General features: G+C 35.8%; 3 protein-coding genes across 9 annotated transcripts in view; 1 reads left to right on the top strand and 2 right to left on the bottom strand.

The window, feature by feature from the left end:
• Nucleotides 1-236: 236 nt before the first annotated feature.
• On the top strand, nt 237-8671 carry LOC122573899 (protein lin-54 homolog). 4 transcript variants are annotated; one of them, XM_043740845.1, is made up of 13 exons: nt 237-327; nt 1555-1632; nt 2834-3230; nt 3291-3611; nt 3701-3955; nt 4075-4293; nt 4379-4495; nt 4590-4727; nt 4816-5055; nt 5123-5328; nt 5609-5852; nt 5932-6128; nt 6223-8671. In XM_043740845.1, the coding sequence occupies exons 3-13, from the start codon at nt 2844-2846 to the stop codon at nt 6404-6406; spliced, it is 2508 nt and encodes an 835-aa protein (XP_043596780.1). In that variant the 5' UTR covers nt 237-327; nt 1555-1632; nt 2834-2843; the 3' UTR covers nt 6407-8671. The 4 variants fall into 4 exon arrangements, with proteins under 4 accessions (XP_043596780.1, XP_043596782.1, XP_043596779.1 ...); XM_043740847.1 differs by lacking the exon at nt 237-327 and having other exon boundaries at nt 1320-1632; nt 3701-3937; XM_043740844.1 differs by lacking the exon at nt 237-327 and having other exon boundaries at nt 1320-1632.
• A 43-nt stretch (nt 8672-8714) lies between these two features.
• On the bottom strand, nt 8715-10671 carry LOC122573908 (GATA zinc finger domain-containing protein 8-like). The gene is made up of 3 exons (XM_043740870.1): nt 10277-10671; nt 9300-10184; nt 8715-9236 (listed from the first exon to the last, which is right to left on the bottom strand). Exons 2-3 carry the CDS (start codon nt 10162-10164, stop codon nt 8731-8733), a joined length of 1371 nt encoding a protein of 456 aa, XP_043596805.1. The 5' UTR covers nt 10165-10184; nt 10277-10671; the 3' UTR covers nt 8715-8730.
• Nucleotides 10672-11859: 1188 nt separating this feature from the next.
• Nucleotides 11860-26955, bottom strand: part of LOC122573907 (chondroadherin-like protein) — a 164695-nt gene continuing 149599 nt past the window's right edge. For 2 of the 4 annotated variants that reach the window (XM_043740866.1, XM_043740867.1), the window contains exons 2-8: nt 22356-23112; nt 21680-21902; nt 21375-21514; nt 19163-19315; nt 16898-17078; nt 16648-16787; nt 11860-15776 (exon numbers count right to left, since the gene is read on the bottom strand). In XM_043740866.1, the coding sequence (XP_043596801.1) occupies nt 15508-15776; nt 16648-16787; nt 16898-17078; nt 19163-19315; nt 21375-21514; nt 21680-21902; nt 22356-22704 (1455 nt within the window). In that variant the 5' untranslated portion in view covers nt 22705-23112 and the 3' untranslated portion in view covers nt 11860-15507. Of the gene's footprint in view, nt 15777-16647; nt 16788-16897; nt 17079-19162; nt 19316-21374; nt 21515-21679; nt 21903-22355; nt 23113-23641; nt 23663-26405; nt 26825-26955 lie in introns of those variants that run through there. The other 2 variants (XM_043740865.1, XM_043740868.1) reach the window with 2 other exon arrangements.

Below are 26955 nucleotides of genomic sequence, written 5' to 3'. Positions count from 1 at the left end.
ATAAATCATGTAATAATAGTTTTTATGTTACGTATTTTCCTACAACTTGTTATATCTTGTACTTTATATGTATTGTCGATTCTTATTTATTTAACAATATATGTTATTATCAGATTATTAAAATTAAATAATTACAGAAATATGTACATCGTAATATAATTTGAGATGGCGCTTTATAGAACATTACTGAGATCAGTTAACACACTTTACATGAATAATTCATGATTGAATAGAATACAATTAGTGTGGACTCGCTTATACTTATAAATTTGGTTTAACATTTCGTGTTCCATAATTTGAAAAGTTGATGTATTTAATTTGAATAGGGTTAGTATAATGCTTCTTACTCTGTATTCGATCAAAATAAATATAAATCATCAGTTACATATCTAAACAAAATTAGTACACGTGTTTAAGTTATATATTAATTTAAAGATTGTAGGTAACTAAAATATTGATAGAAAAATGACGATAAAAAGTAATTCGTAAATTTTTAAAGATATTTGTTGATTACTTTATTCTATTTCATACGTGTCGTAAACCTGTATAATCTGTACTTAGCTATAGCTGCAATTTCTATGAAATTTAATGTATGCTAATGTGTACAGAAATGCAATTTTATTATTCATTTGCAATTTTAATCTCTCATTAGTCCCATCATACCTAGCCGACAAAATTATAGATCAATGAACCAGATTCCGTTATACTTGAAATCCAAATTGATATATTGTTATAATACTTAATCTTTCTCAAGTAAAACATGTATAAATATTGGAAGTAAGATTATAATCGTAAACAGAAAATATTTTTACAAAAATAATGCATTTAAATGTTATCTGATTATCTATCCTGTTTTTTTTTCAGTGATTATATAAAAATAAGCTACGTAAGAGATATTTGAATTCAATATATATTTTTATTTTAAAGATCTATTTCTGATAATTAGGAGTAGTTGATAAGTAACATTAATACATACATTTTTACTATACAGAAGTAGCTCTCTCTAATATTTCAGTAATTACATTACTTGATTAGACGGTCATTAACTATCAAATTAGTATTGTGTTTCGCTATCGCAACATAAGAATATACGTGTATTTTTTATGTACAGAATTCATTTGATATTAACGTTAATAACTAAGTTACTACATAAATAAAAAGGTAGACTTTCATTCCTTTATTTAAGAAATAAAATTTGTAGAAATTTATAGACAGAAACATTATATTTATAACAATATACAACATTTCGTGAAATATTTTACATTCAAAATATTCAAGTTTTTGGAACACTTGGTTTTTTATTGGCCTAAGAGGGCGCTAAAGGGCTGACGTGTTTTTAGCCGCGGAAGGGTGAAAATGGCGAAATCGAAATTTGCAAAGTGCGCGAAAATATTGGTTGTTTTTGACGTAATATCCGATTGATAAAGTAAAACGTTTACTTTTGTTGAATTACATATAAGAAAAAATATAACTCTATAGTAACAGTGAACTTGTCATTCTCGTTTCTCTTTGAAATTTTAATACTAAACGACCTTTGGGTCTGTTTGTACACAGCGGTGCGTAGTGCACTGTGGGACAGCAATGGTGGGCGCGTGATTTTGAACAAATTCGAGGTATTAAAGGAACACCCAGGTATGTATTATAAGAACGATTAATTTATTTAGGAAAAAGTTTAAGTGAAATTTAAATACTTGACGAGCATATAAGAGACATTTTTGTATTATTTGTTAAAATTAAAATAAGTTTCGTGGCACGCCCCCACCCAGCACTGTATGTACCTGATATGAAATGATAACTTATAGGTTAAGTTGAATTTTGTGCGATTATAAGGTGAATATTTAGGAAAAGTTCCTTTTTTATTACCATTTAAGATATTAAGTGTTTAATTTTTCTTCGTACATTAATGTCGATTTGCTGTGAAATCATTAAAACTATTAAAATACTTGGAGAAATTCAGTTCATGGAAAATGGCGCGTTCAAGTAATAAATGGCGCTAATGTTCCTAAGTAGACTATCCTTCGAATTTTTCTTCATTATTCAAATTTTATTGTTCGAATTTTCGAAAATTCGAATTATACTCGGTCTTTATATTATTGGACGTGCTTGTAGATAATCCTACTGCCCTTTGTAGTTATAAAAGGCACATCTACATCTTAAAGATTTGAATTTTTGAATTTTTAAATCGTCGTCGATTCGTTTCGTTTTTAAGTCAATTCATAAATCGTTTTATATTTTTCCGTTGGTTTGCAATATTTCTTTCTGTGTATTGTCTAACAGCATTTCGAGCTTTATAATATAAACGATTTACATTCTATGAATTTCTAACCTGTGTATCCATCAAATACATGTTTATGATGAAAGATACAGACATCTGGAAAACCTTTTTAACTTACATAAAGTTATTTTAAATATAAATAAGTGATATGATGACATGATATTAAATATTGCTAAAATTGTTTATAGTTTATAATTTGATATTTTATACTACCATATAGACCTATGCTTAGGAATCTTTGTATCGTATGTTTTGTTTCCGTACTCAGTTATGTAATTAATGTCTTGGCTTTATTATATATTTAAGATTTTTACGAAAATGATAATTTTAAGAAATTATATATTATATGTCTATATGGCTTTCTTGATTGTAATTGTTATTATGTAGTTGATTATGTAGTTTGTTACAAATCTGTATATAATCTTACATTACATATTGTATGTAAAAATAAATAATCTAAAAAGATAATATCAATACAAATTAAGTGAAATACATTATATGTATACTTATTTTCATTTAAAATATATAAGTTTCTACAACAAGCAACATTTTGTATAGGGACGTAATCATGTCTATAAATAAAGGACAAAATGCTAGAGCATTGGTTGAACCATTAGCTCTTGATTCACGTACACTTGGTGATGGAGACTTGAGTGCACTGAGTCTATCGCATAATAATGAACAATATTCATCCAATGACTTTGAAGCATTTGCAAATATTCAAGCTGAGTTAGAATGCATGAATGCTGAAGAAGTTATGACAACGGATGAAGAGCATATAATAATTGGACGTAATATTGAGACTGAAACGATTGTACCTGATGTGGAAATGACTGAAGTTTCTGAACAAGCTCAAGAGGAACATATTATCTATACAACAGCAAATCAAAATAATCAAAATATTGTATTTCAAACAAAACCAACGTTACAAAGGCTTCCTGCATCTACAGTACAGGTACGCAATATATAATACTTATGTTGGTTATATATTATTATTTGTTAATTATTTTAATAGGTAAAGTCAAATGTTGGTCAAGTTACACAAAGTCAGTCTATTATGATAGTCTCTCCAGCTGGTGGTCAAGGTACTAGCCAAATTTTAAAAATTTCACACCCGTCAACAGCATCGGCTGGTCAATTACAATCATTAGCTCAGACTCTCATAACGGCAAAATCTGCTGATGGTAATATAGTTCAGTTAAGATCTGCACAACCTAGTAAGCCTGTAATGGCAACTAGTCATTCAGGAAATATCACATTAGGAAGTGTACAGAATGCAAAAACAGCTCAGTCTGCTATAAAACGTACTGCACAGAGTACCTCTCAAAATCGAAATGTAAGATTATTCGTGATATAATATTCGTTATTTTTACTGTATTTAGGATTGAAACATTTATTAACCTTCCCTTTTTACCATGATTTTAGGTATATACAAAAATGATACTAGCTGGAAATCAAGCACAATCAGGTCAACAAGTTCTTATAGCAAGTTCTCAAAATGAAAATCAACAAACACAGGCAATAAAATTTTTAAACAATAGTTCATCAAGTCAAGATGTTACAAGTCCAACAAAAACTATAACATTAGCACAAGCACAACAAATGGGATTACTTTCCACTAACAAAGTTCAACATATTTTGCCCTCAACACCACAGAAACAAGTGAGTATAAAGAAAAAAGTAAGTATTATCTTCTTAATATTTTTATGAAAAGGAAGAATTAAAAATCTTCCAATTAATAAATAATTAATATGTAATATCTCTCAGAAATAATTAATTTGTGTTTATTTTTGTTAAAGGGAATAATTGTAAATAAATTAGTGCAATCATCAAGTTCTCAACCCTCTAAAATGACTATAGTTCCAAGTAATACAATCAAATCGCCAACAAAGATATTACCTGCTCCTACAGTAAACACACAAGTTAAAGCTTCGACAATTTCAAATCAGCAATCAACATTTTCCTCTTCTAATAAATCATCTGTCCAACAAAGTCCACAGAAAGTGATTATACGACAGGTTAGTTTATGTATGTGATGCATATTTTAAATATAATTTTAATATTTTTTAATATCTCTATGCTAATTATAAAATATTTTGATAGAGTTCTTTAAAACCTGGAACTGTCCTTGGAAGTGGACAAGTTATTAGAATACCAGCAAATCAAAACATTGTTACTGGATCTAATCAAGTACATCAAATACAAATGCCTGGCAGACAAGTAATATTTTTTTTATAAAGTCAAAACATTGCAATATTTTTCTTTGCATTAATATTTAAAGCTTAAATATCTTAAATATACAATACTTTTCAAGGTGCAATATGTAAGATTAGTTAGTACTCCATCATCAGGTACTACAAATGTTGTTACTGTGGGTAAAACGAAATCGCAAACAACTTTACAAACTGTTGGAGTTGGCCAAAAAATAGGAGGTCAACAACAGATTGTTAAGGTTTGTAAAAATAGAACATATAATCATCGAAAAATACTAGTAAATTTACTTATATACATCATGTTTCTTTTTTCCAAACAAAATGCAGGTAGTTCCATTAAATACTAGCAATCAGCCATTAAGAACAGTTGCACCTAAGGCTACATTAACAGGAAGTGGGCAAAGATTATTAATTCCAGCAACTGCAACAGTAGCCAATCAATCAAAAAATGCAGTTGCTATCCCAGCATCTGCTTTAAGTCAATTAGCATCTGGGCAAGCTGTTCTTTCAACTAATTCGAATGTGGGAAATATTGTAGTTTTACCAGCCCAATATATTCAACAACAGGTTTAGTATATTTCTTTCGTTGGAATATTTGTGATATGCATAGAATAACATTATTTATCTCTTATAGCCAGCAGATGATGTAAAATTGAAATCTCAACAAGCAACATCTGGTTTACTAAGTAATACACAAAATTTGCAGACTTCAACAGGGACTTTATCTGTGGGATCTGTTATAGAAAGTAAAAGCTCTCAAAGATCATATACCAGTGTTGAGCCAAATGGTATTCGGCCGAGAAAACCATGCAATTGCACTAAATCACAATGTCTTAAATTGTAAGTATAACATAAGACTGTAAACTAATTCACATAATTTTTGAATATATATATATATATCATTGTTATGATTCTACTTTTAAAAATTGAACATCAGGTATTGCTTTTCATTTTTTTATTATGTTGTAAAATGACAGTCCACAATAGATGTTATATTACGTTTTTAATTAGAAGATTGTTTTGTGATGTAAGAAATATTTGATTTTGACATTAATACATTATTATTTTAATTGCGTTTTAATAAATGAAAACAATAAGTTGTAAATATGTTTTGCTGCAGATATTGTGACTGCTTTGCGAATGGAGAATTTTGTCATATGTGCAACTGTAATAACTGTTCTAATAATCTTGGAAATGAAGAGGAAAGGCAACGTGCTATTAAGTCCTGTTTGGAGCGTAATCCAAATGCTTTTCGTCCAAAAATTGGCAAAGGTCGTGAAACTGGCGATGATATACGTAGACATAACAAAGGTTGCAACTGTAAACGAAGTGGATGTTTAAAGAATTATTGTGAATGTTACGAGGTATAATAAATGGCCATAAACATAGATGTTTTTAAAAATAATAAAATATTTTTGCTAAAATATTTTTTTATTTTACTAGGCTAAGATTCCTTGCTCTGCTAATTGTAAATGTATAGGGTGTCGTAATGTAGAAGAACCGAATTTAGAGAAGAAATCTTTAAAAGACCTGGCCGAAGCAGCTGAAGTGAGAACTGCACAACTTACGCTAAATAAGACAAAATTACAATTATCGGAAATGGCTTTTAGGCCACCAGCTACATCAAATACTGGTGCAAGGTATGTTTAAGAAATATTGGAAAGAAAGGAAAAGATAGAAATATTACGAATTACATGCTTGTGATACATACTTATTGCGATACATATTTTACAGGCAACCATTTAATTTTTTGACTGATAAAGTAGTACAAATAACGTGTGAGTGCTTAATGGCGCAAGCTGATGAAGCAGAACGTAACATGTTTGATGATGAAACATCACAAAGACTTATAATCGAGGAATTTGGTCGCTGCCTCAAGGAAATCATAGAATCAGCACATAAAGCTGAAGCTACCTAGCAGGTACATTCTAAGGAAAAATATAATGTTCAAAATGTTCGAAGTTTGCGGACCTATTCTGAAGTCACAAAATTGAAGATGTTAGTTATTGGTACTTCTTAATTTGATAATTGGTCATACTAACTATATACAAGTGTTACATACCAAAGATAATGGTGAAAGGTATTAAAATGTTATACATTCAACCGTTTTCTTATTTTGTCTTGCTAATATATGAAAGGTTTTTTTTTATAATTATAAATTGCACATACGTACTTTCGAAATTATAGGTATGTTTATCATAGCATAGTGAGTGCTCAGTTATGTATGGTTAAAAAGTTTATTACTAAATTATTTTTATTTTCATTGAGAATTTGATAAAAATAATATAAAATTAGTTGTTATTTTATCATGTAATAAATCAAGAATATAAAAGCAAGTTTAGAAACAATACGGTTGAATGAAATTTTACATGAAAATTTGTAACACAAATATATAAGATAACAAAAAATATTTATATATTTGTCAATTACATTTTAAAAAGATTTTATTGGAAATTAAGAGGCTAAAATAGTAAGAAGTATCTGTACATTGAATGTTCTATACTTCGTATCCAAATTTGAATTTCTAATTAATTAATTCCTGATTAGCATAAAAGTTCAGATTTTTTAATGAAAAGAAATGCATGTATTCATAGAATATTGGATAATGATGGAGTTTTATGGAATAGCGAAAACACTCGATTTTTTATTGTTAGGCAATGTGATTAATGAGCTCAAAATTAAATGCGTTTAATGTAATGGTTTATATTATTTAAGATTTTTCATATTGCATGTTAATTTAATATATTTATCTTAAATCGAAGAAATGATTTTTCTTGGTTAATTTCAGAATAGCTCGGTGTATATATATGTTAGTTTAAAAGTTTACAAGAGAGAAACACTAATTTCCGATGAAATTAAATTTGTTTATAATCGTTATCATTATCAAAAATATTTGAAAAACTTATGTTATTTATAAAAGTAAGAGTTACTCCAGTTATTTCTGAATAATGTTGTATTTTTATGATCTTTTCTTTATCGATGTTCTTCATCTATAGCTAATATTAACAGATTTTTTAAAAGGAGGTTGGGAAATTTTCTTTCATTGCGTTATGTTTGTGCATCTTATAATTAGCATACTTTTGAAGAAAATATATTAGTACATTTCCGTACGTTTTCTTACGATATGTAATATCGCACAACTTTTAACAATTCTAAAATAAAAGTTTTTCATTATGCGTTGCAATAAATTGTCTCTTTGAATTTAATTATTATTGTATATTATTTAATATGAGGAATTATTTAAATAATTAATGACGGAGCATTACAGTAAATTAAGATATCGAGAATGCAATTGTCTAATATATAAATTAAAGATTTGATAGGTACAGATAAATGGATATTTCTCATCATGTGTTGACTTTATTCATCACTGCAGTAGTAATAATATCTGTCTGCCATTAGAGGTGATTAAAGTATAACTTTTATGTAGCAAATTAATATAAAATATAGAGAGTTTATATATTATATATATGGAATAGTGTAAGAACAAGTGTAATATAGGTACAAATACGTATAAAATACATATATATTCATAAAATTCATACTTCAAATGATAATGTTTATTTTAAGTATATAAATTGTACAGATTCATAATATAATAAGATAAAAATTGTGTGAATAGAAATTGAGGCATTTATTTAGATGTCTCAAAAGAAAATTACGGTAATGAAAAATTAATCGTATGTTTCTACTTGTTACATGTCATTTGTATAACAGATTAAATATAGAAATATAAATTTAAAATTAACATTACAAATTTTGCAAATGATGCTGATACATATATATAAGAAACTACTACTATGTACAGATAATATTTGTATATCTAAGTATATCTTTATAATTTGTCCTCTGTACATAGGGAGAAAAAAATCTGATATCATAGAGTTTAATAAATAATTTATTCCTTTAACTTAGGAAAATTTATTTAAATGAATAAATAATTTCATGATCACATTGTACAATTAATATGTAAAAAGTTTTAACTGATTTAAAAATTCCAATATAATGTAAATAGATAATACATAAATTATAATGATATTATATGTTATTTGATATCAGATTTTTCATGATGGTGATTTAAATAATGTTAAAGTATATGTATGAAGATAATGTATGTATATACATGTCGGACACATGTACCTTTCAATAAATCTTACGTTTACATAGCAAGCATTGAATTATATACAAAAAGTTTACATTATAAATAAAAATACGTGTATTTACTTTTATTTTAAGTGCTTATTAAAATTTCACTATTTTTTTAGTCTTTTTATTATCTTTTTCGTCTATGCTATTTACGTCCCCTCCTAGGGATTCTAAATTACCATTTGCAATTGTATTTACTGTAATGGTATTTTCTTCCTTTTCTTTAATCAAATCCGGACAGTCCTTCTTCAAATGTGTAACATCTCCACAAATTTTACAAGCTCCTCCTTGAGGATAAATTCCTTTAGGATTATCGGGACATTGTTTAGCAATGTGTCCTTGTTCGCGACAAATGAAACAAGTTGCATATCTGAATTCCATTGGCTTAGCTACTTTACATTCGAAATGAGTATGTTCTGTTGATCCACATTTAAAACAAATTCCAGTTCCTGCTTGTTCTGATCCAAGTTCAGGACAATCAGATAAATTATGTCCAGATTTACGACAATGAAAACATACACATTTTCTAATTCTAGCTAGCGCTTTTTCAGCTTTTCTTCTTTCCAGCTTCATTGCTGCATTTATTTCTTTTTGTGGAATACCTACAAAATGACGAAAATGATTAAAAAATGTTTAATATACCATTATAAAAAGTTTACTAATACCTTTCATGATCATTTTCTGTTTTAAATCACTTAGTCTATCTGCATCTTCTTTTTTGACTGGAAACCCGTCAAATTTCACAATTTCTAATTCCACACCATTGATGGTTATTTTTGAAGAGGCTACGTCTGGTTTTCTTCTTTTGTGTTCCTTATCATCCCGAATTTTAGGCGGTTTCCTTTTCCTTTTCTGATTATTAATCTTTTTCATACCAAACTTATTTGGAATATTTTTGAAGTTCTCTGATTTAATTGGAAAGTTTTTATTAATTTCTTTATTTTCACTCTTGTTATTATTTGTATTTTTTGGTTCAATACTATCATTGTTATCATTTTCTGTGGTTTTGGATATACTTTCATTCAAATTTCTTTTCTTCATATTGCGTTTTTGGCGTTTGGAAGGTATATCGTTTTCATTTTGTGATTCATTCATATTGATTACTGCATCAATATTATTTTCCTTAATTTCTAATCTATTGCATTTATCTTTTTTTCTTTTCTTATCGTTACTTGTATTATATTGATATGCATCTTCTTGGTGTTCCTTACTTTTTATTTCTGCTGCAGGATTATCTTTGTTAATAGTCTTTTGCTTTTTCTGTACTTTATGCATCATTTCATTATGTTCTATTTCAGAATTGTTTGGAAATTCTGCCCATGAACTATTAGCATTCTCAACATTATTGGTAGTAGTTGTATTTTGTGTGTCACCCAGCAATTCTTTTACAGTTTTTGTTTCCCCAATAGATTCTTGTTTTTTTGATAAATTTTCAATTAATTGTTGTTTCATTACATGCCATGGTGTAGCTTCATTGGGTATTCTCTCATTTGAAGCTTTCGAACCTTTAGCTCTTGCATATCGAGTCATGATTCAAAAATGTTGAAAGCCTTTATGGTTTTAAACAATTAAAAATTACCAGTTTGATTATTATTGTTAATGTTTATTCGTAAATGAACAATATTGGTTTTAAAATATGTACCTTTACAGTTTTTAAAAATTGTAATATAGACGTAATTATAGTCTTTTATCAAATAAATTTAGCAAACTACTTTACCGTTTATTCGGGTATATTATCATTAACAATCGTAAAACAGTTATAAACATTTAATGATTAAAATTCACTGTAATAAATTTCAAAACAATAACCCAGTATGTATTTGTTACCTTCGTCACGCGTGACATAACCTTATTTTCTAGCACGTGAATTCAGATAAGTGATGTTGATTGGTTGAATCGATTGTTCGAGTGTGATTTGTTGCCACGATCGTTCGATAGATCAATAAAGTATTTGAAAATACAGATTTTTTATATTTTTTAAAAATAAATTATTCTTCCATTTATATTTATTGCAACAAGTAATTTGACTGTTCCTTGATGCTTATACCGTTGTAAAAATTAATCAATTATAGAGTACTTGTCAGTACAGCTAACTATAGTATAAATGAAAACAGACAAGGATTCGGTAGAAAGGAAATAAGATGACGATGGTCATATGCTTAGGTACCTTTTATTCGTTTTGAAAGTTTCACATATACACGTTAATTGTTAACGACATAATAAACAATGACATATAGACATTAGAATCTGAGTAGATGCCCGTATCACGGACCTTTGCGAGAAAAAGATGTTTCGTAATACATATCACGTAATAATTATCATTATAGTGACCATATATATATGTAACAATATTTATAGACATATACAGACGAATTTTATGTGTGTATCTGTGTTTTACATAATATTTATATTTATATATTTATAATCATATTTATATATATATATTTATACGTTGTAACACCGATATGTCATTTTAGGCATGGATTTTCCGTGTGCGTGTGTACGTGTGTATGTGTATGTATCCTTTGCGATAGAATCCTTCTTTCTCATTCGTATTTCAATTTCACACGAACTTCGTGTGGCCCTTACACAGATTAATTATCTACTCTTAATCAAAGAGGAAATAACATATAGGTATGTAGGTAGTAATGTGTCCGTACATGTAATCTATCGTACGTGTATCCTATGCTTGTAAAATTATTATTTGTACGTGTGTATATGCTTGCATGTCTCTCGCGTGTATGTGATGTTTACTAGCGTATACAGTAATTATAAGTTGGGGAAATTTAAATGATTCTTTGAGAGGTAACGAAGCGGACAATATAAGAGAGCACCGAGATAGATACAAGTAAAGATATCCACCGAAGTTTAATGAAAACAGAGAGAAAGAGAGAGAGAGGGAGAGAGAGTTAGAGAAAGAGAGAAAGAGAGAGAAAGAGTGAGGAAGAGGGAGGGAAGGAGGGAGAGAGAGAAAGAGAGAGAAAGAGAGAGAGAGAGTGAGAGATAGACAGAGACAGAGACAGAGAAAAGCTCCGTTCTTGAGGTTGTTCATACGAACAAATCCTTTCTTGACATTGTGTATTTGTTCTCCGTTTTCACTTGCACTTTCTCTTTCGTTTCGTTAAACTGACGCTTTTTTAATTTACGTTTACATGCGTGTACACGCATCTCTGTATGTATCATGTGTACGTCAAAGAAAGGTTTTCAGAGTATTACGCGCTATAATTGAAATAAATATATGTATGTATATATATTTATATTATGTATAATATGGCTACGCCGTGAACGGCTCGCCGGCTGCGCCTGCAACGACTCCATCACTGTAAGACACTGTACAAAAATACCGCTTATAATAATTAGTAATAATAACAACGCAGCCGGCGAGACTAAAACCTACGGCCATCAGAGATATGTCTCGACATGGTTCTTTGGGTGTCTCCGACGCGAATACGCGCAAGCGACTAGCCCGTTTCATCGTTCTACGATCACCTAAAGGGATATGTTTCACTATGTGAGTCAGGAGTCCCTTGGTTTTTCTTTCGATAATATGTCAATGAAGAAGATAGTACAATTGGGAAGAAATCTATGATCCGTCGATATCATGTATCAAGTTCTAATAAAAAGTTTTTGAGAAAGTCGCGAATACATATGGTACTGTTGATAGGTAAAATGAAACAAGAGACCGATATTGCCCGACGAAAGCTAGGATCAATGCGGAAACGGATATACTTGTATATTTTTCTACTTCTTTCCCGTCGATTCAGTCTTTAATCTTGGGATCTAAACTCCTGCCTCACTGGATAAGTGCATCTATGCTAACGTTACTATTCTCTTTATTTCTGTATCTACTGGTATTTTTCGTCAACTTATAATCATTCACGTGCTGTCGTTCAAGCGAATCATTTTCTTTTAACAGAATAATTGGCATCAAAGTAGCAAGATATGGAGAAAACGTATCTTCGATATGCCTCCTGAGGATCCTAAGCTATGTGTAGGGCCTGCAAAGAATACCATTCGGCGTATCGTTTGAATGAAGCTTAATGTTTCTTTCAAGTCTCAAAAATAAAAATAAAATTCGCCAGAGAAGAAAGTACTGGACAATCATTAAATAGATAATGGGCTGGAATAATCTGTAATGAGTACAAGTATTCACTTGTAACAACAGCACGTAAATAACAACTTTGTATTTTTATATCGATGAAACTTCTTAGAAAAAACATCCAATGCGTATATGTATATATATAATATATAGGTATATAATATATCTTTGATGATCGTAATAATGTGTATATATATGTAACGTACATATATTATATATATATTAACAAATAAATTCTCTTAAATCTCACGTTCACGATATGTATATGATCTTTAGAGATTATATCAGTGAAGCCTTAATTAATCATTATTTTACAGGTAAAATTTTGGGCGTATAAATGATATGTGTGTGTTGTGTGATATTGGCACGAACCTTCTCCCTTTTTTGATCGAAGGAAAAAATATTTTCTTAATATCTTGTCATCCCTCCGATACTTTCGGTATAACTCAAAACGTTTTGAAAAAGAAACTTGATTTATTAATTAAATAAAATCGGCCGGACTGATGTTTCAAATCATACGTAATATCTATTTCGAGGACAATCGATAATTCTATAAATCGTATAAATTTGGAAAAAAAAACACGAAAATTTTTGTGATTTTCCTTCGATTTCCATTAGGTTTCATAGTGGTTCGTGTCACGACGTAATATTATCATTAACCTAATTTCGATATGCAGTATATTATTCGTAATATTAATGCCTTAATCTTATTAATTTTTTATTACTCTATTTATCGAATAGTAAAACACGATGTACTTTCCATGTGTAACTTACTTATGATTCTGCGTTCTGTGAACGCATTATCGATAATTAATAATTATATCGCGCGACATACAGTGTACGAAAGGTGTTCGATGATGGTTTACCGTTTTACCAACAAATACTCGCAACAGATTAATCAACTCGCTCCTATGATATACATATATCTCTATATCGTTTAATGTAATCCGACAATATAATAATTACGTGCAGGATTTGTCTCTATACTTTCTTCGTTTCCGCGTAACAATCGAATTTTCCGCGTTCGTCGAAAAATATTACAGATATCTTTGACGTTTGCCGCGCGTATCGAACGAACTTCGAACACGTTTCGCAACTCGAAATACAAGCATACTTGGTGTGTTCGCACGTCACAATCCGTGCGTTGCTATAACAAGGAGGGGAATTTAAAGCGTCTAGTTGAAACGAAGGATGGTGCGGCAAAAGCGTAACTGCGACGTACACGATCGTTTTGCCGTCTCATCTCGCGGCGTTGCTGAAAGAAGGTGTAATTTTATCACGCGCCGTATAAGTGTCGACGTCTAGAGCGCGAGTAGAGCCTACAAAACAGAAGCGACAAGCCACTTGAATGATCGCGGTCGTGCTCTACCAGAATTGACAAGTGTCGGTTTCCTGTTGAGTATATTACGTTTCATCAGCAGTCGTTATTTCATTTCGACCGGTCGGTCCTTTGTGAATGGAGTTAAGCAGCTGAACGATCTCAAGATATCACCGGCAAAGATTGCAGGCTAAAGAGCACGCCTGAATATCGATTACCCGATTACTCGGTTTCCACCGAATATTTTATCGGCCGAGTAATCTAATAAATTCGTGATTTTTCCTGAAATAACGCAAATACGTGGAACCGATATCCAAATAATAAATTAGTAATGTAACTTCGTATAATCTTTAAAACAGAACGAAATATCTTTAGATAGAAACGTCGAATAAAATAGGAAAATTTAATTTATCGTGAATACCGTCGGTCAAGCTATCTGACGAATATTTTCGCAACTTTCAGCAACAACAGAAACTGGAGATTGACGACCTATCGTCTATATTACTATTACTTGAGATTGTGACGTACGAAGTGCGAACATTAAGGAATGTCGACGAAATCGTCCCAATGATTTAAGGAACGCGTTGATATGTATAAGATGAATGTCCGTGGATGAGTGACGGCTAAACTATAGACATTCGAATTTTCTATCAAGTTATACTACGCGTCTCGCGTTCATGCGAGCTTTAACAGACATCCATAAAATACTTGGCAACGATCTTGATATGTAACGTTCGATGAAAAAGGCTCTTACAATTATTTATGACATCGAGGGCTCCTTTTTCACCCTGTTGTCGTACGTCGTGATCGAGTTCTCTGTTCCCCCGTTTCAGATATTCTTTGACCGTCATTCGTTCCCGATGGAACACCTACGATTTCGACCTCGGAATTCGACCAGTCAGACGCGACAACTGAGATGTACACGGGTGCTGTATTATATTCAATCGTATCGTTCTTCGGCTTCGTTCTATTTCCGATCGAATGACATCGTGCTCGATACGTTCTTTTCTTTTCTCTTCGACTTTCGTACGATAAAAAGGAAAAGTATCGATAAGATAAAGAACATTAAAAGAAAAAAAGCATCTTCGATTTCCTTACGATTCGACGATACGATATCACGCGCAAACATTTCCCACGACATTCGACCAGCTCTCGATACATTTGCTCGTTAAGTAGATTTACTCGAATTGCGCAGCAGTGGAATTGCAATCGTCGAAAGTGAGACTACATAAAGGATTAAGCTATAAATCGTTCAATCGTGTCACGTCTCCGCGACCGTGGCATGATTGCACGACGACAGAAGAACGATAAATTCGCTGGCCAACGAAAGTGGAGCAAACGAGGATAACGCCGCCGATAGTAAGCATTCGCGTTCGCGAATCAGGGGAATAAATTCGCGCTAGGGGAAACTGAGATGTCCGGACATAACGTGACATAACGGCATCGGACATCGCAGTTAGAGCATGGCAACGATGGTCACTGTTGCTATTTCTAGCATCATATTCATGTAAAGGCGGCAGCTGCTAGTCGACGAGGTTCTTCCAGCGTTTTCACCGACGCAACCCATTCTCTCCAACGGTATGTTTTGAACGGAGTACTCCCGATGTTCGTTGGGCATGGTGCACACAGTGCGCTTCCTCGACATCCTCTCGTCGTCCTTGTCGCGTAAATTCCCCAACCAAGCAGTGTACCATCGTAGCTCGCAGTTGCAGATCAGAGGGTTGTCTGTGGAAAAAGTGCAAGTGGAAAATGTTTCAGACAAATGGCGAGTGTATGTATATATTATTTAATTTCTTTTATACTTCTAGTCGATCATTTCCTCGGTAGTTTTTGTTAGTTCGGGCAACTGTAATTTCTTAAACGACTAGTTCATTTTCTGGCGAATCGTTCTGGCGAACTGAGATATCTTTGTGGAGAAAGAGCTTGGTTCGATTGCGGCCTGTTAAGCTGTACGATGTTGCAGGAGCAGCGCTCGTTCGTAGATCTTACAGGGCATTATTTAAAAGGAGTGTTTCTCCGTTCACACGATAATGACGTCTCTTAATGACTACCACTTCTCCGAGTCGCAGTCGCTGTATTCTGAATCCTCCGACTTAAAAACTCGTCGGCGAGTTCGTTAACTAACTCTTGAAATATTTTGCTCCACTCTTCGCGATATTTCATTCCTATACTTTTACTCGATGACTGCTTTCATTTACGTTTCAAATCTTTCATTCGTCGTTCAATTAGACACGTTCGTGGAATTATACGAAACATTGTACGAGTCGTTAAAATTTCATAAAAAGAAATGCAGAGAAAAGACTGGCAATTACAGGGATTAGCCTTTTTAATTTACCACGCTATTTGCCACAGCCTGAGCTGTCTCTTCGTAATAAGCAAGTAACCGGTAAGTTCCTGATAATAAGTTCTCCGTTTTCTTTCTTTTAACATCGAGTGATACTAATTACGTAAATATCGTGCATTTCGTTCCACGAAATCGTGTTAATCAGGTTGACTTCTAAGAGAGCCTCGTTGTATAGCCAGCGGACTCTCCCAGGAACATGACTTACGCGTTGCCCTCTCTCCAAGGAGGTTCGAACGAATCCTTGACATTTACCTGTGATATCGATGTGTCGTAGGGTGTCCACGATATTTTCAGTCACTTCCTCCTGTATGTGCGTGAGCTTGTTGTTCTGCAGACTCAGCGTTTCCAGGGAATTCAAATTTTCGAAAACCAAAGGCGGCAACACCTTGATTCTAAAGAAATGGAAAAAGAAAAGAGAAAGAGAGGAGAACGTCGCCGTTTACGATGATAGAATTCTACTAGAAGAGAAATATCGTTTTGTTAACGAAATAATAGAAATTACAGGTTCTTCTGCAGGTTGAGAAACGTAATGGAGTCACCATATCCGGTGAAAGCATCCTCCGGGAGCACGGTAATGTTATTGGCCTTTAAATCGAGGTGACGTAATCGATGTAGACGGCGTAACGCGTCGCTCGGCACCGAGTGTAAATTATTATCGCCCAGTCGCAGATATTGCAGGTTCTCTGTAATTCGATTAAAATATAACACGCGTGAGCGTAGTCGTAATACGACAGGTTTTTGGGCGGAAACGAGGCTAATTTAATCGTCGGTGAAACAGAACGCAACGCGTTTACGTTGAACGTAGGAAAAATTTCGTTGCTCCAACGATTCCAATTCGTTCGTTGGCTACGATCGATACGCTTTGTTTCTTCACATTCTTTAAATTGTTTTCCCGCGATAAGGTGAGAGACGTGTGTTGGATGATCGCGTGATGACAAGTAATTTGGATTAAGTTATTCAGATTATAGAGGGCTGCGGAGCCATAAACGCGCAGATATTTGCCCCGTTAACGGCATGGCACGCGTAAAAATGCTCGTCTAACGCTTTTTTTGTTTGTTTACAGCAAAGCGTAGCTCGCTTGAATTGCTATTACCATCGATCGATTATTGGAAAGTTTATTTATCGAATCGTTTCGTCCTTTTCTGTTTATTAACGTTGAATAATCGATGTTTCAAACCAGTTATCGAGCAAAGGAATATCTTATACGTACAAAGTACGTCTTATAAACGAAGCGCGAGCCGCGAGCTACCATTTAAATTGCAATTTCAGATGCGACAACTGCTATACATTCGTCTATTTCAGGCTGTTTTCGTCGAATTAACGACTGTTCATACACAGAGTGTTTTCGAAATCAAGCGGTACAAGCGGTTGGCTGGTGATTCTACGTGCAAAAATAAGCAGAAAAGAAGGAATAACGTTTCTTCGTTTAAGGCTTCGTTTTCGAAAAAAGTGAGTCTGTAAACCGGTCGGGTAACCGTCTAAGTTAATTCTTCCATTTGTGAAACTTCTGTTCCTTTTCGTGTCTATATTCTTAAACATATTATTAAACACACTATTAAACATACAGTATACATTATCGATCGAAATTTATGGAAACGTACAATCGGTGCACGCGCACCTCACCGATCTTCAAACTCATTTTTCTCGAAAACGAAGCCTCGAACGAAAAAACGTTATTCTTTGTTTTCGACTTACTTTTGCACGTAGAATTACCACCCGATCGCTTGTACCATGATTTCGGAGACATCCTACGTTACATATTGTATAGCGGATCCGTTCCAACGCGTTACGTTCGGAATGGTGGCGGCACCATAGAACATTGAAACATGCGCTTTAAATCAGACCGTTCGCGCTATTCGTCACGGTACGTGACGATCCGTGCTGTACGGTATAATCGACCTGTAATCGTCGCACAGTCACGATGTAGCAAGGTAATATTTCATCGACGTGCTTGCAACTTTCAAGTTTTTTCGATTCGTGGCATAACGTCCATTCGATCGAGTCTGCCATTTGTTTGTACGTCAAACAGGCAGACTTCATCGCATAATCATAGAAAAGTTCAATCTGTTCGCTAACTTTTCAGCGAGGAATTTCCAGGATACTGTCGGAAAAAGGTCATCGAGTTTGAAAAGGGCGACGACTGTTTTCCTTCAGAAAAAACCTTGCCACAACGTGCTTCTCGTTTAACTTCCTCTCTGCGACATTATTTCCATTGAATTTACGTAAATTATCCTTTCTTCTTTTAATTTTTTAATCAAATTTTTAATCGAATCACCGACGATCCTTTTTTTCGCGAAATTACGCACGAAGGCAGGCAGGCACTCGCGTATCTCACCGACGTTTCACTTATCAGCAAATTGTCGTTAAACGAACCGTTCGACGCCGAAAACGAGCAACGAAGATTTTTCCGCAGGATCGCCGTTTCAAATTTCTACGTTAGAACGTAATGTTAGACGATCGAGCGATTTAATATCGTTACGTGCAACGATCGTTCTCGAACGAGATAAGCGATCGAACGGTTACAAAGGCAGTTTACGGGAAATGTCGGAAATAATTTCGATTAGCACGGTTCTCGCGACGCTGGCTCTCGCCGTTAACGGAAAATCGAGATCGACGCAGCTCGGTGTACGCGTTTGATGGAAAATCGGTCGGATAATCGGCTATCCGAGGCGTGCGAGTCGATGCGATAGAAATAATGGCGTTTCGCCGAGCGTGCCACGTGCCGAGACGTTTCAAAGGAATCGCATGAAATCGTGATTACGCTTACCCTCGAGACCGATGAACGCATCCGGATCCACGTGTGTAATTTGATTTCCGTCCAGCTCCAAAGAGTTTAATTGCGTCAAATGGGCAAACACACGAGCCGGCACTTCACGAAGCTGATTGTGCGCCAGTCCTAACGAATCCAGGCTTTTTAGACCTGATAACACAGGGAAAAGAGAATTTTTATCGCCTATATATCACTATGGCACGACTAACGTGTTCGGTTGAACAACAATTACATTCTGTATTATCTGCTGATATATATCCTTTCAGTTTTCGTCAAACAATGGTCCCGGTTTCACGATACTTTACAAAATCGATAGTTTTACATATAGTAATTTTACCGGTTTCATATACCGTAACGTTATACCTGCGTTATTACAGTGAATCCTATTGTAACGCGGTAGTAATACGTGCCGCGTTGTATCGACATCGTGTTTCAAGCGAAAGCAAAACAGCGTGATGGAAATATTCGTGTTATACGAACGCCGACCAAGTCTTCTATTAAGTCGCGTTATATGGAAATCGTGTTACGAGAATATCGCGTTGTAAAATGGTCGTGGTAATTTTTCCACCGTGTTACGTGGGAACCGTGTTTTCAGAGTACATGCTGGTAATATCGAATTAAAAGGATCATCAGGTATGCGATGAAATATCCGCAGCAGCGAACCACGAATAAGCCGTACTCTTAAGCTAAGCTCACGCCGTCAGACGACTGTCCGCAGACACGTGTCGCGGACAATCAGCGTCTGTCTTTCGTGGAAAATCTGCAGAAGGAACGACGCTGATTGGCTGCGGCACGTGTCTGCGGATTATCGTTCGTAAGCTTTGGCGAGATAGCATGGTAATTGCTTTCTCTCTGCAAAGTAAGTTGAGTTAGTAACACGATCGTTTAGGGAAATTTGTAACGAAACATTAGCACGAAAGATCTATAGTGTCTAAGACACGCGTCAGGTAAAAGGAGGTTTCTCAGGATTTGCAGAAACGTTGTCGTTGTTATTGGTTCAGGCAACGACGACGACGACTCATCGTCCCATTCATAGATCGCGAAAGGTAGAGAGCTGAAAAAGAAATGAATAGACAGATTCGAATAGATAGATTTGTTCTTTCTTTATCGCAAGTCTGAAAATAGAAGTCGATAGAAGAAAGTAAAGCACGGAGTTGGAGCGAAGGGTCGGTCTCACCCTTGAAGAGGCACTGCCATTGCGCGAATCGATCTGCTTGAAAGTTACCACGCGGCCCTCTTTTTTAGAGACGAGCTAATTCGCGTCTAAGAATAAATACAGATATTAACTCTATCGATGACCTTATTGCTCGCATGCGAAAAGGTCGGCGATGCACGCGCGTGCACGCACTGTAAAGTTACGAGGTTAATCGAATATAAGTGGATTACAGTCTAGTACTTGAGCTAGGAAGTTGGTATAATAAGACGAACGAATCGTTTTCAAACGACACGAAACTCAGATTTCAAATGGAATCGTTGCAAGTCCGATTGATGAGAAATACCAAGTTCGAAGTAAAATCTTCGAAGCTGCAAAGATGCACAGAAGCGTACAACGAACGCAATATGTAAGAATAATACAAGATAATCATAGTGCTCGTTACGATAATTCGATAAACGAGCCAAATCCCTTTCCATTCTTTTAATTATTCTCCTACAAATATGAATCTTCACGAGTATCGATGAATATCTCGCTCGCAGCGATTCTTCTCATGTTAGCGTGAATTCTTTGCAATAAAACTGTATGAGAAATATTACTTATTACCATATCGTGAATTTTCATGCGTTTATGGGATATTTGAAGATACTATTGAAGCTCAGCATGCATATATCGTGCGAAAACACGTAAAATATACAAAGTACGATATTCCATCCTTTTTAGTGGTACTCGTAACGATATGAATTTGCATAAACGTCCGCAAATTGCAAAAAACAATCTACCTATCGCGAACGATGCGACACAAAGCGTACGATTTATCTCGACAGCTAGTTTCGTGATATTATTCGATGGGAAAGTTCGTTTCGATTTTCAAGGAATTTGGTCGATGTAACAAAAGATTGGGAAAAGAGCATTTAACAAATATCATTCTGCTTCAGGAACGTTACAACGCGAAGAGCTCGAGCCGTACGTCGCGCGTTAATATCTACCGTCCCAGAGGAAATCCCGAGCTAAGTTGAAGAATCGTAGGGAAGGCGGAAAGGAAAGTAGACGTACCTTCGAAATCGCCTTCCTGAATGGCCGTGATCCTATTCTCCTGCATCTCCAACTTCTTCAGCATGTCCAGAGTGCGCAGCGCCGGCGTCGGCACCTTGGTTAAATTGTTTCCTCCGAGATTCAATCTCCTCAGCTTTCGGCTACGGTTCAAACGTATCATTTTACTTGCAACTTAATTCTACGACGCTTGTTTAAGTCAGATTTTACGCGATTAATCGGAAGCGACAGGGATCGAAGTTCCCTGTGATGAAATTCGTAGCAGGGTGATAGGTAGCAGGTGGTTGATTTCAGCTGAAGTAACTTACTTGTGCAATCCTGTGAACGCGTCCTCTTCTATGTAGGAGATCTCGTTCTCGTACAGGGAAAGAATCTCGAGGGTGTCGAGCCCTTCGAATGCCTTTTTATGGATGTTTTTGATCTTGTTGCGGTTCAGATTCAGTATAAGTAGATGTTGAAGATCCTTCAAAGCGCTAGACGGCACCGAGAGCAAAGCGTTTTGCGAGAGGTCCAGCTGCGTCAGGCCAGTCCCTGCGAAACGCCGCGATAAACCACATTGATGATTTGCTTGCGCTTCGTCGAAAGAGTGAAGTAAGAGGCGAATTCGTGGGATCTTAACGGCCTTCGCGATGGAACGTTGGAACAGTTATCAAGCGGTTTCTCATTTGCGAAGAATGGAAAGATACTTAAAAAAAGAAAAAAAAATACACCGAAAGGTAGGAAGATGTGAAAGCGTAAATAAGATAATATTCGAAGAAGGATCGGGTCCGAACAGACAATGAAACCGTTCCAGGGAACTTTAAACAACCGAGACGAAGGAAGCGGAGAAACGAGACGAAGAAGAACGTGTTGAAGCGGTTGAATTAAAACGTTTTTCTGTCGGTCGATTTGAAAACGGGGAGAAAAAGAGGAGTCGCGAGACGTTGTCAAAGGGATGATCGAGACGCTCATTGGGCAAAGAACGAAGAAGCGAAGGGTACTCACCGATGGAACTCAGAGACGATTCCTCGAGCTTCGACAGGCTGCTGTTGTGAATGGTCAAATGGCGGATGTCGAGGCCGAGGAACACATACGGCTGCAGCTTCGGCAGGTTGTTGTGCCTGAGCCTCAGATAGAAGATCACCGCGTTCGTCCTCCCTTTCAACTTGCTCATCACCTCCGAGATGTGAAGTATGTCCGTGTACTCGCATACGATGTCCAAGCCGGATTTCTTCAATGTGCAGGAACAGGGCGAGATTTCACCGTGCGAGGGGCAGTTGATCGATTGCGCGAGGCTCAGACTCGTTGCCAGACTCATTGCCCAAACCAATGTCCATAAGCTGCTCTCCTTCATCTTTTTGTTCGACTACCTGCTGTTTGCTCGAAACTTTATCGAAATTTTATGAAAACGTCACGTAGCCTCCTTATTCCCCTCCTTCTTCTTCTTCTTCTTCTTCTTCCTTTTTCCTTCCTCTAGCAGATTTCTCTTGCTTTCGTTTTGTTTTTGCTTAGCTGTTCGAAAGAAAGGACTGTTCTCGTCGTTTTAGTCTTGTCGTTCTCGGCGTTTTCTATATCTCCTCTCTCTCCCTCTCTCTCCCTCTCTCACACACTTTCTGTCGGCTGCTTCTTCGCACCACACTCGGTCGACTTCCTCTTTCCTGTTGCTTCGCCCTCTCTGTTCCTGTACCTGCAGCCTGCTACTTAGCCTCTGCTCTTCTCATATCCATTGTTCGCTCTTCCGCGGTGCACCGGTACACCGAGTCTGCGAACAAAGGGCGTAGACGGTTAGAATTTCGTTGCGGCTTTGGAATTTGGTCGCGGGTAATAATTGGGATAGAAACGTGGTCTCTTTTGTGCGTTGCTGGAAATGCTAAGAGGAATCGATCCCACTTATCGGTAATGCCGAGTCTCCTGTTATCGAAAATGGCAAGATTCAACGGCGAAGTTGATCGATACGCGAGATTTCGAATTGCAGACGGTCGTACTTGTAGTTTTATTCCACGTTACGAGATTTTATTGGTGGCTACTGAACCTCAGATGGTTTGCGCCTCTGTTCAGTGGAAGATTAAAGTCGATTTGACGAGAGTTGCTAATTTTCTGCAGCTAGGAATTTTCATATCGACAATTCTAGTTGCAAGAGGCTCTATTTAACAATTACTAATTTATTGTTATTTAACGATTATATATATAAATCTAACAACTTACAATCTCGTTATAGCTGAAGCTACAACAATTTGTTAATTAATTAAGATTTTATAACAAGAAATAAGAAGTAATCGTTTGGTCCTTACGTTCTGCAAACGCGTCGAACGCAACGCTTCTTATTAACTCGTCGGATGAATTATCACTGAACGACGACGTTATCTGTCCGGAAACGATGCAGCTATCGAAGGAACAGTGAGAAGCGACGTTACGAAACTGGAAAATAGTATCTCGTTGCTTCAACCGCCAATTATCACGAACTGCGGATCGTTTCTATCGCGCTACCCCGCGGCAAATGGAATTTTGCAAAATCGTAAAATTCTATTCAAATTCTTCGCTGGAACCTCGACTTTTCTGCTTCTCACGTTTCCGTGCCAGATCGACAGATAATTGGCGATCGGTTCTACCAATAAATAAAAGTAATCGCTTGCAACAAGAGTATTCGGCGCGAAGAAAGAGATAATCTTCAGTTTTGTTTCTTCCTCGATTCCTTTTCGAAGAGCACGCCATCGTGCGAGAAAAGCAAGTTCCTTTGAAGCAAAGATTCTTCGACGATCGGGATAATTGGAGTTCTGTTCTCTCTGTTTCAGCCGCACGAGCGACGCGGTTTCCAGATTTTTGGCATAGCGAAGGATATTCGAGACACGTTTTACTCGCGTGTGAAACGACGAATCGGATGAAAAAAAAGAAAAAGAGAAAAAGGAAAGTTTGGAAATAATCTCGGAACGAAAGTCTGACAACATGGAAACGGGATGCTCCCATCTTCGTAAATGAAGAAATAATTTTCGTTTAATAAACGTAGAAAATTCGCAATAAATTCGAGCGGCTTTACACGGAAGTTGTAAATGATTTGAATTGCTATGATTCGCTTTAATAACCAAATATAAGTTAAGATATATGAGCCTGGCGGCTTCGGGATTATCCGTAGCCATCAGCGAGTCGAAATTTATAGTTTCCACTTACGACTGTTCCGCGATAATCTCGCCGTTGCTCGCGTTCCAAAATCTCGAATTCATCTCCCTCTGTCCCGTAGTTTAATTAAAGATAAAAAGTCGCGTAGCTGAAATTCGTACAGCTCTGCAAGCTCGGATTAACGATTCGTTAAGACCGCGAATGGGATGAAACGATCCCGTGACGGTATTGTTTCGAAAAATTTACGCGATCCGTTCTACTCGCGCGTTTTATCCGATCGCGGAAAATAATAATTTATCATCGTTGTCACGTTATTTCGATAAACATCATTGTTGCAGTCGTCGTCGATCATTGAACGACGTGCAACGGCAGATGGAAGCGCGGAAAATGCTGGAAGAACGACTATTCGCTGTGAAAATAACGCGGCTGCGTAAGCAACGTTGAGAATATTTCTAGCGCAAGTGTCTTTCCTTGTTCGTTAGAAAGTTAGAAAGTGGATTGGATGTATTTGGATTGGACCAGGTCATTGCTCAGATTATTTCTTCTTTGTTATTCCGATCGTTTCTTCCTCGGTTCTTTCACGTATTATCTCGCTTCGCTCGTTTCACTCGACGATCCGGAATAATTGTAACGTCCTTTCACACCACGACCATTGTCGAAATCCTAATTCTAACTATCCGTTTAAATGTTCTCAGATTGATTGTTGTTCAGATTTTTGCCATAGCGAAGGATATTCGAGACACGTTTCACTCGCGTGTGAAACGATACATCGGATGCGACAGAAGACAGAAAAAAAAAAAGAAAGAAAGAAAAAAAGAAGAAAAAGAAGAATGGTAAAAAAACGTTTACAGTCAGATATGTTCCTCGTCGCTTTTTACGAGGTATATTTATTCTTTATAATTTGATTCATACGTAACTTGGTTGGACGTAGCTGGAAGGGAAAGTTTCGAAAAATATTTGTCCCCGGACGAGCTCGGTTCCCGCCACCCTAGCGTGCTATCGTTTTCAGCCCCTGCTGTTTTTACTGTCCCATGGTATTTTTTCTATGTATAACTTCGACAGACCAGGCTTAGGGCGACACCGCCAAGAGTAAATCGGGCCAAAGTTCCGATCCTCGTTTAGGAACGAAGAAGAAAAACGAAGGCGAAAGTAAAACGAGTAGTTACCGGCGAATCAACCAGTTAGCTGTTTTTCACGAGTATAGTCGTCACGAAGAAGTGGTAATATGTTGCGCTACGACGAGCCCCGTCGGCGATAAAATTAAAAAAATAAAACAGTCATTTCGTTGCGAGCTAATTCTGTATGGTAACGCGCACTCCGCGTTTGACGAGTATACTCGTCGTTCTTTACATTTCGCGACACGTTTTAGGTACACGCTTTTCAAAGAGGTTGCAACAGCTAACCGGTTAATGATACTCGCAGAACACGCTCTTTCGAAGGTTAAATTATCTGTTCTCGCATCGCGTTTATTCGAACGCAGCATTTTTATTTACGTTTCCGAGTCGTTTGGCACGTGGCAACCTTTTGAAAATCCTCGAAATAATTCGTCGGCAGGGAGGAGGATCGTTTAGCGAAAAAGAAATATATTTTTAATTAAATGGGAACTTTTTTTTACCGTTTTACTTTAAAAAAGCGGTTATTTTAGCAAAAGAGCGTCGTTTTCAACGAAAGTACAGCTTTCGATAGAACCGGAAATTCTTGTAACGGAAGCAGCTTTTTTGTAACTTTTTCTTTCAGCGGGAGAGTTTTTTTTTTAGTAGGAAATTTTTCTAGCGAAAACGTCGTTACCGAAAACACGTCTCGCATCGTCATATCGAGCTGGTTACAGAAACAGACAGATATGAGACCCCGTCGAAAATGTTGCCACGTAATTGCAAACTGTGAAATTGGACGGAGATTCTTTTTTTTCTTTTTTCGAAAAATATCAAGAACCACACATACCGATCCATGTAGATCACGTGGCGGTTTCCTCTGTCACTCGCGAGATACTTGCTACGGAACTGCGAAGCGAAAGAATGACGAGCGTTCGCGTGATCACTGGTCATCGCTTATTTATGTCACTGCGTATCAAGAAACTTAGCCGCTCACTCGATTAATCGAAACAGGGGTTTACATTGAGCGCAGGGGGAAGCATAACGACACACTTTTCCCTATTCACGATGCAACTGTGCGAATGATGTAACCGGCACGTCCAAAATAAAACTTTCGATGGTTATAGGTCACAGTGATTAATCGTCATCGTCGTTATTATTATTATTATTATTATTATTATTATTCCATAAGACAAGCTCGACTCGATTATTATCTTTCACTTGGATTTCATTTTTCCATTACTTCTATTTCCATTACTTTTCTCCAATCTCAACCCTCGCTTCGTCCGTGAACTCACTTTATCGTCAACAAAGATAAACCATCGACGTAGAATTAATATGGAATTAATATGCCCGTGGATCTCCTCGCAAGTTCTCTTCGCACTTGCCGCGAAGGAACG

Source organism: Bombus pyrosoma, linkage group LG12 (assembly GCF_014825855.1).
Source record: "Bombus pyrosoma isolate SC7728 linkage group LG12, ASM1482585v1, whole genome shotgun sequence".
NCBI classification, from domain to species: domain Eukaryota; kingdom Metazoa; phylum Arthropoda; class Insecta; order Hymenoptera; family Apidae; genus Bombus; species Bombus pyrosoma.
The sequence above is the reverse complement of the archived record's forward strand: the minus strand, read 5'-3'. Positions and strand labels throughout refer to the sequence as shown.